Source organism: Epargyreus clarus, unplaced genomic scaffold, assembly GCF_041222505.1.
Source record: "Epargyreus clarus isolate Ecla_fem2 unplaced genomic scaffold, WU_Ecla_fem_2.2 ptg000033l, whole genome shotgun sequence".
Lineage (NCBI taxonomy): Eukaryota > Metazoa > Arthropoda > Insecta > Lepidoptera > Hesperiidae > Epargyreus > Epargyreus clarus.
This window is the reverse complement of record NW_027332238.1, coordinates 1,508,378-1,522,365: the sequence shown is the minus strand read 5'-3', so window position 1 is coordinate 1,522,365 and position 13,988 is coordinate 1,508,378. Positions and strand designations below refer to the sequence as shown.

Genomic DNA, 13,988 nt, shown 5'->3' with positions numbered 1-13,988 from the left:
AGTCCATGAGCGGCAGTTGCTTACCATCAGGTGGACTGCATGCTCGTCTGCTACCCTTATAAAAACGTAACCGACCGAATCTGGTTTTTTGGCCAAAATCGAATACGAACCTTTGGTTTCCGTTCTAGTTTTAGCCCATATTTAATACAAACCTTTGGTTTCCGTTCTAGTTTTGGCCCATATTGAATACGAACCTTTGGTTTCCGTTCTAGTTTTGGCCCATATTGAATACGAACCTTTGGTTTCCGTTCTAGTTTTGGCCGAAATCGAATACGACCTTTGGTTTTCGTTCTAGTTTAGGCCCATATTGAATACGAACCTTTGGCTTCAGTTCTAGTTTTGTTCGAAATGGAATACGAACCTTTGGTTTTCGTTCTAGTATTGGCCGAAATCGAATACGACCTTTGGTTTTCGTTCTAGTTTAGGCCCATATTGAATACGAACCTTTGGCTTCAGTTCTAGTTTTGGTCGAAATGGAATACGAACCTTTGGTTTCCGTTCTAGCTTGGGCCGAAATCGAATACGATCTTTGGTTTCCGTTCTAGCTTTGGCCGAAATCGAATACGAACCTTTGGTTTCCGTACTAGCTTTGGCCGCAATCGAATACGAACCTTTGGTTTCCGTTCTAGTTTAGGCCGAAGCCGAAAATGTAAATGTACATAATTCACTAGAAACGTACAGATTTATATACAGAAACATTTGGACAAGTTAACTTTATTAATTTATATTATTATATTCGATTGGGTTACATAAAAAATAAAAACAAAATGTGATTTGTCATTAAGGTGGCACATAATAATCGTTGGTGATTTAATAAATGAAAGAAAAAGAAAGGAGCTAGAAAATCTTCGGCCGAATAGTTTGGCCCAAAGAGTATAGTAGCCCATATAGGGTTCGGCCGGTCACTATAAGTTATTGCAACTTTTTTTAGTTTAATTATTATATCATTTATACAGGTATTATGTAATTTTGTTATATAGACCGCTTTGTAAAATTAAGTTAGAATTTATTTAATAAATGTTATTGAATGTTTTTTGTTTTAATAAGGCTATTGCTATTCAACCACGTTTGTAGTCAACCCCAGTTAACATTTGATTTTTACCTGAAATTGGCCATTGATCAATGATATTTAAAACTATAGACATGTTATAGTCCGCTCTGAAGTTGCGCGTACGTTTAGTTATAGTCGGGCCATTACGAACGTGCGGCCCGAGTCATAAAAGACGACGAGAGATGATGATGATGAGATGTTTAATAACTAAGTTTTAAAATACATCCTAAAAATATTTTGCATTACCTATTTCCTTAACCTTTCCTTGATTACCTGCTATTGACTATCGACAAATCCGTTTGTTGTTACGCACAACACTAGAAGTGCGATAGCGAAGAGTTCCGAAATTCCCATAAGTGTGAACAAGAGATCTGATAAAAATGATTTATGACTCACTTCGCACGTTCGTAATGGCTCGACAGTAATGGCACACTAACGCAGCTATGTGAGAGCGGGCAACGGAGGGTGCCAGGGGGGACCTGCGCTGTCTTCATCCCGCTAATATCGGCAATTTGCTATTGCGATGTGACTCGTTTCTATATTCGGTGCGGACTAGCAGTTTGGCGCGGACTATACCTCTTTTTTTTTGTTTATGAGGGGGAAACCTTCAAAAGGTACCCGACGACGTGGGAGCGACGCCGGATTATGTGGGATTTTTACAAACCCTGCATAAAACCCCCCCGGTGGCCGTCTTTGGCGCTTGGTGGTGAACTCCGGAGTCTCCGATGGAACACAACCGGAGTCCTCTGAGCGCGATGCCCTAACCGGGCTCTTCCTTGGGGGAGCAGTTTACGCTCCTCCCACACACCTAGTGTTTACAACGGTATGCGGCCACACACACCGTCGTCCTTCCCGAGGTTACTTGCTGGACGGTTCGAGCTCCCACTTTAGTCGCCTCATACGACAGGCAGGGGATACAGTAGCCCTATTCTAGTCCCGAGACTACAGGGACAGGCGCGGACTATACCTGCTCATTAAACAGAAAAAGGTGAGCCAACCGCGAGCGCGTGGAGTTTTTCATTTTACTTACATAAGATTACATAGATAAATATTCTATACGGGACAGAACTATTGGAACAATAATTGTTCCGAGGAACAATATGATAAAACATGTTTGTTTTTTCGACGTGTAGTGTTTGACATTGCCTTTCAAGTTTCATTCATACGTAAATATTGACGTAATTTTTTTCTCTGTTACTTACCTTGTGGAACGAATAGTTGTCTCTTTCTTGTTAGTTACGTAATCATGGCGGACCAAACACGAAAAATAATCAAAATATAATAATTTATCGTCATTTAGCTTAAGCTTGTTTTTTTTGCATAATTTACATATTTACGCATTGCACAAGGCATTCTGAGGCTTAAAAGACTAAAATAATAACTTTAACGTGTACAGTGACATACGTGTCAATTACTACGCCGCGCGAGAGCGACTGAAGTCGATGTACACCAATTGGTGTATTTTGTATATTTCGAATTTGCCTACTAGTAACGTATCTTTAGTTAATTACGTCCAAATCAAATGGGATTCTATAATAAGTAGTTTCCTCAAGACATTTTCTCCTCAACTCAACCTCACTCATTCATAAAAAATATCAATGACCAAGAAGGGTGAGTAGAAAATTTATGAAGGTTGTAAAAAATAGGGGTAAGAGTTATGACATGCCATGAGTATAATATACCGTTTGACTGCAAGATAATAATGAACACCATCTCAATGTGTGATTGAAAGAAATTGTTAAAATTAACTTGATACCTGAACTTCCTGATGAAGACTCTCCATGTTTGATATGTGTACTATTTTCTATTTCTTTTTCCAATTTTTTCATCAACTTCTTCCTTTGTTTTTTGACAATATAGTGCCGCTTTGTATTCACTGTTTTTCTTCTATCTGGTTGACCAGGAAATTTTGAAGGAAGGCAGCCTGCTTTCATGCGTATCTGGGACACCGATCCCATTATGTGATACTGCATATAATTTTCCATATCATTTGGTAACTGAAATTTATATAAAACTTTTATCTACGGACTCTTTCCATTAATAAATCATTTATTTATCATAATTGTCACATGTATCGATAATATTTTCTCTATATATTTGTCTATTTTCCACAATATTAATTTATCAACCATTATTTTTCTATCATGCGAAATTGCGTAGTAGTCCAAGCCTGTTCCAAATTTGAATGTCGCGCCATTCAAAGTACTTGTGATTAAAGTTTTTAATTAGTTAAACTAACGAAGATACAATAGATATACATCCATTTTATAACATTATCATAAAACGACTATTAAATTTATTATAATAAATTACTACTATATCCTATGCCCTAAATTAGTATATTTATTTATTAATTGTTATTTTATGGTATAAATCCATAGATCACCTAGCTCTATAAATACAACTTTATATCATGACGCTTACAAAACATAGAAAAAGAAACCTAACCTAACCTAACATTGAAATGTGTGTTTTTTTTAATTTAAATCTCGAACAGCGTTATAACGGTTTATAAACTGTGGAATCTACAATTATAAGTAAACACTTACATCAAAGTGATCTTCACAAAAATAAAGCTGAGTATTGGGCAATATTCCTTTCAAATCACGTCTTGCGAGTTTTAGCCACTTATAATATCTTATTGTTTTATCATCGATATACTACTAATAAAGACGTAGATGAGTCATACACGTTCGAAATTTGGCACATGATTCATGGGCTAATTGGCCTATGACAACTTAGTAACGGGCCGCGCGCCTCTCAGAATGGTCGTGTCTATGTCAAAGTTTCTGTATTGAAAAGTGATTAAAAATGCCGTCTTGTGTCATGATATTTTGCACAAACTACAGCGGAAAAATCACCCAAGTTGGTGGAATCACTTATCATTCGTAAGTATTTCAATTTCAAGAAGTTATTATCGATTTTTCAATAATTCAAATTAAATTTAGCGTAAATATATGTCACAGATAATAGAGCGAATAAAAAGATGGGCATATTACTAAGTGTAAAAGAGAAGCGTTATGAATTGTGCGTATCCATGTATCATAGATTAAATTAATAAATAGTCCAGAAGGTACATTATTGGTATATATATCGTAAGAAACTACACAAATCATTTACTAATTTTAAAGTTATATTTATTAATTTGATGTTTAAGTCGATATTTTTTCTAATACTATTTCTGTGTAGTGATTGTATTTCTGTGTATGTTTTAGGTTCCCATTAAATGAAATAGGGCGACTAAAGTGGTTGGATATTGTTCACAAGGAAAGAAGGGAAGACGATTCGCATCCAAATTATTAGAGTCGGAGTTGCTCTGAACATACCATGGACGATGATAATTAAATCTTACAAAACCAAAGAATTTATTTTTTATTTTGCCTGCATCCAAAAATCATACTAGTAGTTAATCATAAAACACTCTTGAACACCCTTCTCCATTCCATGCAACATTCACGCAGAGACACGCACTGAATTACGTATTTTTCCCTTAATACTAATACCATATTAAATTAATGCATATACGAATTTATTATCTCTATACCAAGCACATTATAGGTAGCTATTCAATTAATTCATATAGACGGATCAGACTTAAACTCATCTTTAACGAATAGTCATCATGATTGCCACGCTTAAAGTTATATGTTTATCCTTTTTTTGCATATTCAGTTAGACTTAGACGTGCCGTGTTAGAGCACCTAATATGCCTAGGGCTCGAAATGAAAGAAGTGGACTGTATTTTAACTGTTTAATTGGGATCGGTTACAAATTATCGCGAGCGTCCGGTAGATGCAATTACATTAAAAAAGTGTAAAGAACCTATTTTGAATAAAAAATTGATTATATTTTTAAATTGTATATTTTAAACCAATCGATCTGTATAGATACATTATTTAAAGATAAAATAGAATAAACCATAAAATCTACATATTTTGTATCAGACTTTTAAATTATATATTTATATAATAAATTATTTAGTTAAAATGTACTATAAAATTTCTACGTAAACGGCGCACTAAAACTATTATCAACAGTTTTGTACATTTTTTACCTTCTGTCCCATTATTTCTTTGTCTTTGACAAGCATGCGGATCAATGGATAAGTGACCATATATCCTGTTTTGAACGATACAGTCTCTTTATTCGATGCTTCGTCCCGTTGTCCCCGAAAAGAACCTCGGGACACAAAATTGGACCGTTTTCCCAAATAACAGTAATGATAACTAAATATTAAAATCCATAAATTTAAAATAACAATGTTTTAAAAGCAAATTTCCGCCATCTTGAATTATTAGTAACGTTTAATTAAGTAACTTCTAATTAAATAACAATAAATAGTAAAATAGTGAAAAAACCATGGGGTGCTCCATTTATCAGTTTTCGAAAAGCGCCCCACACTTTTTCCTCAATTATATTATTTACTGTTCCTTAAATAATCCCTAGATTGAAAATTATTTTCTACTTTTTAGTTGATTTTATCATAATAACGTGTTTTTTAGTTTTTTAAACCATATTTTTTCAAATAAAAAGTAGTTGACATAAAAAAATCGATGTCCCGTTTTGACTGAAGTAATCATTGGTCACTATATTCCATGGTCAATATTTACGTTGGCGTACACTTTAAACGCAATGTCAAACGCTAGTTGTCTTTTTTATCACATTGTTCTAATAGCTCTGTCCCTTATAGAACATTTGTCTAAGTAGTGAAAGGTAAGTAAAATAAAAAACGTGCATGTGTGCTATCAATGGAGTTTCGCTCAAGTTTTCGGTCAAGTTAGTACGGGTATAACCTGTCTATAAGTATAAAATGTCATTGTGTTTTATCATAAGGAAGGAATATAAATAATTTATCCGGGCTTTTTATAGTCGTATTAGTACACAGGGGCACTGCACAACACTTATACCGTCTCGAACTCATATTTTACAACTACACTTAAACTTTAAAACAAAATTAAGACTGTAACGTTCAATGTGGTTCAATGTTTACATCGAACTGGTCGAAGATGACGTCACAAGCGACGCCATTACTTTTAAGCATTTTGGCGGAATTATTTTTAAAGTGAAATGTATTTTTTTAATATTGTAAGCATATATTTCCTCATTTTAAGTTCATATGTTATATACATATGTTATATACTAGAAATATGTATAATATATACATTGTATTATTTATTTTAGAACATAAAAAAGGTTATTCAAAATATGTCATATTTATTTTTATTATCCATTTGACATTTGACATTGACACTAATTGTCAATATGGCGTCGCGAGCAATAATATTGTTATTCTTACAGTTTTATCGCGTTGACTGTAAAATAGGACAATGAAAGAGTGTAATGAAACAAATAAAGTGGATTTAACGGCAACTGACTCGAGCAGTTTACATTTTAAAGACATTTTCTATCGTAAACTTGTAGAATATGATAATCAGCATCAAGGTACGTTTGTTTTGATTTTTTAGAGTTCCGTATGAAAAGGGTAGGTAAAAACGAAACCCTATTACTAAGCCTCTGCTGTCTGTCCGTCTGTCATACGGCTCTATCTCTTGAACCGTAAATTTATAGATACATGAAAATTTTGCACAGAATGTTTTACTAAGTAAATGTTTTAGATTAGTAAATCTATTTTATTAATCGAAGGTAAATGCATGCATTACCGCTATAACAAACAAAAAAAAAACACATAATGGCCATACTATACTAAACACCAGTATTTTTAGGTAATGCGCCGTATACATTTTATAAGCTCATTTACTTCTGTGGTGCCATAAAATTGTGGCGACTTCCCGCGACAAAAATATATGAAATATGATATTTATTTAGTAATAATCCTTTCAGCTGAATTGTGTAGTGATTAAAAACTAAACATTTATCATCATCAACTTATTTCTGTCTCAAAGTTGGGCATAGGTCTTCTTGTGTGAGAGGGGCTTAGGACATAGTCCACCTCCATGGTCAAGTGCGGATTGGTAGAGTTTACATACCTTAGATAACATTGGTAAATAACTCTGCATTAGTGTTGTCAATGTTTTCCTGCACCCCTCTTAAGTGACAATTAATTCCTATGCACGACTTAAAAATCAGAGGTTTGTACATTGGACTCTATGACTGAGAGCGTGCATTACGACTACTAAGCTATCACAGCTATATTATTATGTTGTAAAGCATTGATTGTTAAGTTATTTGTTTTATTATATTGAAATAGCAACAAATCCAATTCACCTAATAAGTAGCTGTTGCTAATCAACAAGGTCTGTAGTCAACCCCAGGTAAAATTTGATTTTTAGCTAAAATTGGGCATAGATCAATGATGTTTAAAACTATACACATGTTATAGTCCGCTCTGAAGTTCTTGTGCGTACATTTAGTTAGCATCGTAGATCTCACCGCCTTGTAATTGAAGGAAGCCATTAAATGGCTTAAACAACTGATGATGTGTCAGCCATTTAGTGGCTGTCTTGGTGTAATTTACGCGGAACAACGCCGACATGCATTACAGCTATATTATTATGTCCTTAAGCAACACTTAATATGCTTCATTTTTTATCTTTCTAGGAGCCAGACGAAAACCGTGGACTTTAAAACGAATAATAGAGACTATAAAAAACATAAAACAAGCCAGAGAAATGAGGACAATGCCAATGGATTACTATTGGATGGGCAAATATGACTACATGACCATTGAAAATGAGGAATGCTTGATATTCAAAAGAAACACAACCACAGCTCCCATAGTACGCATTTTACCTCGAGAACAGTATTTCGATATGTTACTAGACATACACAAATTCTTAGGTCATGCCGGTAGAGATAGAATACTGTTAAATATAAAAAATAAATACTATATACCAAAGAAAGCCATAGAACTGTTTCTATCTCTTTGCCCTGTATGTGAAGTTAAAAGGAATACCCCACGGAAAGATATTGAAACAAAAGTGAATGGGTCACGTGATTTTAATATGAAAGGACATGTCAGTATCATCGATTTTCAGTCGTGCCCCGATGGTGATTATAAATGGCTTCTAAGCTATCAAGATAGCACGACTAAATTTGTAAATCCACGTCCACTTCAAACAAAAGAACCGTCTGAAGTAGCGTCAGAACTGATAAAGATCTTTCTGACATTCGGAGCACCGTCCATTTTACAATACAAGAATGAAAGTGATTTTTTTGTGAAAGTGATAAAAGAATTAGTTGATTTATGGCCCCAATGTAAAACCGTTTTTGCACATCAAACTCGAGTCAGGAAGAACAATAAAACAATTGAAAATATGGTACATGATTGGATGAAAGAGAATAAATCAACTAACTGGTCACTAGGCTGCTATTTTGTGCAATATTCAAAAAATGCGTCACATCATCAAATGATTGGGAGAACTCCATACAAAGCCTTATTCGGTTGTGATTCTAAGGGTTTGAATGGTTCTGATATTCCAGTATCAATTCCTACTTTAGAGACTGAAGAACAATTGAAAGAGGGAACAGATAATAATGATAATAAAAGAATTGTGGAGAATATTGAAAAATTGGAATCGAATTTTAATTGTGAAGCATGTAATAATGACACTAATGGAGAACATAAATGTGAGTCATGTAATATTGTTGTACGTATAATATTTTGAAGGTTGTAGAGCCCTTTGTGGTTTGACTGCAGTATCACCGCCACACCTATTTCTGTTATAACAGCAGTGTTAAGCGCTTCTGTATTCTGGTGTGAAGGGAAGGGAGACATTCTTATCCGAGGCGTCTCAACTACAACCTCAGGTAAGAATCTATTCTTATCTAGTATTGATTACATACATCCATGGGCGGTCAAGAAATTGTCAATTTATATCTTTGTTAAGCAATACATTAGATAGTTTAATTATTAATAATAGGGTCCAATTTACTAATAAAATTTTATTTCAGTTTATGATAAAACGAATGAAGAAAAATGTAGCGATAATCGTTATCAAATAAAACATACCAATATTACTAGTGATGAAGACAAGTTACCTGCAGAAAATATTCTAAAAAGAGCTTACCCAAAATCAACCACAGAACGTATTCAAGCCTCTAAATGGAAAAAGAGATGTTTAGGGCGAAATAGTTATCTTAGACATGGAGGTTTAGATGCTCCATCTACGTCAAATTCTGAAACGTTTCAAGAAGTTACTACAACGGTAAGTTTTGCATTGTAAGATAGTAGAACCCACTGTGGTTCGTACGGTGGCACCACTGCCACACCTATTTCTGTTATAACAGCAGTGTTAAGCGCTGCTGTGTTCTGGTTTGAAGGGTGTAGTAAGGGAGACAAACTTTTCCAAGCTTTGTCAGGGGTAGCGGCGCATCTATAGCCGACTTCGGGTAGGAAGAACCCTTTGAAGGTGGTAGAACCCTTCGTGGTTCGACTCCGGCGGCACCACCGCCACACCTATTTCTACCCAAAAACAGCAGTGTTAGGCGCTGCTGTGTTCCGTTTTGAAGAGTGTGGTAAGCGAGACATACTTTTCCGAGGCGTTCCAGCTTAGTCCTCAGGGGTAGCGGCGCATCTGTGGCCGACCTCAGGTAGGAATATCTATTCTTATCTGGGGTTGATTACAGATGTCCATGGGCGGCAGTGGACTGCATGCTCGTCTTCTACGCCTGTATTGTAAAGAAAACCCAACTCCCTATTTTTAGGATTCTTTTTTATCATTTTTAGTCCCTGCAGACCAAACGGCTTAATGGATTTTAACATATGTCGTTGGATTCGTCTAAATTGTGGGAGTGACATAGGCTATATTATATTTTCAGATATGGCTTTCAAGTTTTGTTTTCATGTTAACTTTTAGCTATCAATCAGATAAAATTACATGTAAAAACTGAAGAGGCTTTATGAATATTGGTTTTGCAGATACCAGAACTAAGCCTAAAACCTGGAAAACACAATGTGTCTGAAACAAGAATAATAAATGTTGAAAGTAAGTAAACTAAATTTAAATATTTTTTTATTATATTATTAATGATGGGTTTAAATCATGGTTGCACAGACTTATTAAGACTAGGAGCCACTCGGGCAAATCATGAACTGATGGCGGGCCGGCCGCCAGAAGTATAGGTAATTAAAGACAATAAAGAATTGATAATAATTTATTGAAATTGAAAAAGAATTTATTAGTTTGAAGCGTAGCACTGCTTACAATCATTGTCGCCGCGCACGAGATTCAAATTACTTTTCAAACGTATTTTTTTTGGTTTTATTCTGGAATAGAATTCAATATTTTTCGAATGTACGAGAGTATTATTTTTGCTGTCGGCGGGCCGCCAGTATTCGACCGGCGGGCCGCGGTCTGTGCATCCTTGGTATAAATTGACAAAAATAAGAGATAGAATGATCTGTCTGCTCTTTGTTCAGTTTTAATTTCTTTTAACTGAGTATTGTTGAATATTTTTTACCATATAAAGGGTAATGTTCGAGCATATGTATGTATGTCTCATTCTTTGTCACGCTGCAGCACAAACGGCTTGATTTAACATATGAGGTGTCGTTGGTTTCGTCTAAATTGTGGAAGTGAAATAGGTTCTATTTTGAAGCAGTCCGTGGTTTGTTTCTATAATGATTTTATAGTTTTATAAATACCAAATTTCATGTTACAGAAACTCCAACACAAATAATACATGACCCTATTCCATTGGTAGAACCTAAAGAGATGTTGGAGTTTTTTATAATACAGAAGTAGCAAACGAGCATGCACTCCTACATACCTAAGGACAGTTGTAATCGAACCTAGATAAGATTAGAATCCAATCTGAGGTCGACGACAGATGTGTTGCTGCCCCTGAGTACTAAGTTGTTAGGCTTTAGATATGTGTCTGCCTTATCACACCAATCAAACCAGAACACAGCAGCTTAACACTGCTGTTATAACAGAAACAGGTGTGGCGGTGGTGCCGCCAGAGTCGAACCACAGAGCTTTCTAATATCTTCAGAATTTTGTATTTTTATGAACTGATAAAATTTCTTTTGTTATGTCATTAAATAAATAAACAATAAAACAATTACTTTTCTCACAGATTTCAATGGTAGCTGTAGTGTTTGTATCATGACTATTAACTAAAGTACAGCACAGCTGTAAACACTGTCTCGTGCTCACAGCTCGTCAGTATCGCGAGAGCCAAGGGCGAGAGCGGACGGCCGCCTGCGCACATAGAATAGAATAGAATACTCTTTATTGCACACTTACAGTAGAATTTAACAGTATTAATTAAGGTAAAAACAGTATGCAATAGGCGGCCTTATCGCTAAGCAGCGATCTCTTCCAGACAACCTATGCATGGGAAAGAGAAAAGGACAAATAAGGAAAGTAGGATAGGGTGTGCGAAGTTAGAGGTGGAGCAGACTACAAGGAATAGAATTACAGTACACCTGCGCACATAGTGAGTGGTCGAGCCAGTGCATCACGAGAATAGCAGTACATATACTACAGTGGCTATTAACTATTTCACCTCTTAATCACAAGTATTGCAGGATAAGATGATGTTGAAACAAGAATTTATTGAAGAGGACTCTGAGTAGGGTGCTCCAGAGCTGAGCATCAGCAGCGATAGACCTGTGAGGTATGCATGCAAAGTTATTCTTAATTTTAACCAATTCTTGCTTACTAAATTCATAGATAAGTAAAGATTACTCATTCCTAACAAGAAAATGTACCCAGTTTTGAGAATTGAAATAGTTGCGTAAAAAAGTTTTGCCACGTCTCCGTGCTAAAATGTCCCTAAAATATTTGAAATAATTATTTATTTATTATGTAAATTACGCAGTATTAGTTATTTATTCGTAAATTTTCTCTAAAAAAATTTTTATTTGTCAAGAATTCAAAAAAAGAACTTACTAATAAGCCGTTTGTGGCTTCATTCAATTTTAAGGCGGCGAAGTATCTTTACTAATCTATGACTAAATTTCACAATTATTGCATCGAAAAAATTTTGACTATAGTCTGGTCTTCATTTTTGTTTTTATTTGCAGGATTACAAGGTCTTTATCAAAAAGTTCCGGACCACAAGGGATCAGACGTACGGACTCTGGACCGTCAGTATGTTAATACTATGACAGTTTCTCTGAGAGACATACTGAAATATGGTTTCTCTGCAACTCATCAAGATGGCACTTTGTGAATCACGCTATCAAAGCTTTCTCAACATGTTGTATATATACATGCTCCTAATTGGGTCTGTCGGAGCACGGACGCTGTCCGGTCATAGGCGCTTAGCTAAAAGATATACCGCCGTAAAAGTAGATTATAAAAATTGCCTTATGTGCTGTTTTCTAAAATGAAAATTGAGCACTGTCACCATAGATTAGTAAAGATTACTCGCTCCTAACAAGAAAATGTAAACTTTTGACATTTGTCACTGTCATCTATTGTCGTGTTTGAAAAATATTAAAAAACTATAGTCTATAGTTCATTTACGAATGAAGCGATATTACTTCGATTTCGTGTTTTTGCACCACTTAACTGCGCATGTGGGCATTGTTCATTTACGAATGAAACGATATTTCATCGATTTCGTGTTTTTGCACCACTTAACTGCGCATGTGGGCATTGTTCATTTACGAATGAAACGATATTTCTTCGATTTCGTGTTTTTGCACCACTTAACTGCGCATGTGGGCATTGTTCCGCGTAATGGTCAGCCGTTTAAGTAATTTAATGGCTTCCTTCAATTACAAGGCGGTGAGATATCTGTACTTATCTATGACTATCACTCAGAAAAATGCTATTATAAACACTGTGAAAGTAGCTGAATTAAACAACTAGTCATATTTATACTGATTTAGGAGAATAAAATAAAAATTATGTGATTTTGTTGTTTTTTTTTTTTATTTTAACACCTTGATTGTTTATGGACTTGTAACCCAGGGACACGTAGGGCACCAACACTATCCAGTTTGATAAACTGTGAGATAATTTAGTTATTAATCTAATAATAGAACTTTCTACTCGAAATTTACCTATTTATAGATCGAAACTGTCAATAACTTCTAATGCGCAGTTTTAATCTACTGTCAATTTCGTTTTATGGTAGGCATAGATATACTACTAATAAAGACGATGGTAGGTAAAACAAGGTAAGCTGAACAATAAACGGGTTGATTATTAACACCGGGTCTTAATTGGCAATCTATTTGCATCCTTAGATTGTCATATGCAGATTGTGTACAAAACAAATACAGGTCTGTGATACTAGTAGTACCTACTCTGGATTGGCAGCGCATCTGTGATTGACTTAGGTGAAATCTTTATGTAAAGCCGGCTGGTATACCTGGGCGGAAATGACCATTTATCATCAGAGGGACAGCATGCACGTTAGCTCCATTAATTATATAAAAAAAAATGGTTGCCTGTAAAGTCGGTTTTACGGGCGAAGATTTTACGTGACAACGTCTTTTTCTCGGTAGAATATTTATTGATATGAATATAATTAAATGCGCCGATTCAATGCGCCTAATTCTCTAGTGCTGCGCGCGCGGCAGACCGATCATAGTTGAGTGGGAGAGAGACGCAAGGCATTCGGCGGGCCTCTCTCTCGTTCGGTGACTCATCGTAACGTTACCGGGCGTTACACTTTTTCATAAGTGACTCCCAGCCGCAACCTAATTTAAGACGTTGTCACGTCAAAAGTCTAATAATATTCAACATTAAAAAGTTGGCGGTTTTCGGAAACAGCTGTGTTTCAATTGTCTATGCAATATTGACACTTGACAACTGTCATCATGTTACCCCGCATGGATCAGTTATCTGTTGGAAATTAAATAATTGACACTAGCGTCATCTAGTGAACACTTTTGGCACGCTAAATTATTTACAAAATAGCAATATATAATTTCAATATAAATAAAAAATATACTTTTATTGTACTCCTTATCTTACGTAAGTACGGAGTTATCACCGTACTTACACCTCTTTGCAGC

The 13,988-nt window shown here is 35.3% G+C and overlaps 2 protein-coding genes and 1 long non-coding RNA gene across 5 annotated transcripts in view; 2 read left to right on the top strand and 1 right to left on the bottom strand.

The window, feature by feature from the left end:
• The window catches only part of LOC140755482 (uncharacterized), a 33,060-nt gene extending 30,090 nt beyond the window's left edge, over nucleotides 1–2,970 (bottom strand). For 2 of the 3 annotated variants that reach the window (XM_073090755.1, XM_073090754.1), the window contains exon 1: nucleotides 2,808–2,970. In XM_073090755.1, coding sequence (XP_072946856.1) covers nucleotides 2,808–2,834 — 27 coding nt within the window. In that variant the 5' untranslated portion in view covers nucleotides 2,835–2,970. The remainder of the gene's footprint in view (nucleotides 1–2,807) is intronic. The other variant, XM_073090756.1, reaches the window with a different exon arrangement.
• Nucleotides 2,971–6,302: 3,332 nt separating this feature from the next.
• Nucleotides 6,303–10,755, top strand: LOC140755327 (KRAB-A domain-containing protein 2-like). The gene is made up of 5 exons (XM_073090521.1): nucleotides 6,303–6,493; nucleotides 7,610–8,638; nucleotides 8,963–9,216; nucleotides 9,930–9,996; nucleotides 10,673–10,755. Exons 1-5 carry the CDS (start codon nucleotides 6,379–6,381, stop codon nucleotides 10,753–10,755), a joined length of 1,548 nt encoding a protein of 515 aa, XP_072946622.1. The 5' UTR covers nucleotides 6,303–6,378.
• A 473-nt stretch (nucleotides 10,756–11,228) lies between these two features.
• LOC140755511 (uncharacterized) lies at nucleotides 11,229–12,878 on the top strand. The gene is made up of 2 exons (XR_012103781.1): nucleotides 11,229–11,632; nucleotides 12,042–12,878. It is a non-coding gene; the product is annotated as an uncharacterized LOC140755511 (long non-coding RNA).
• The last annotated feature ends 1,110 nt before the right edge of the window (nucleotides 12,879–13,988 follow it).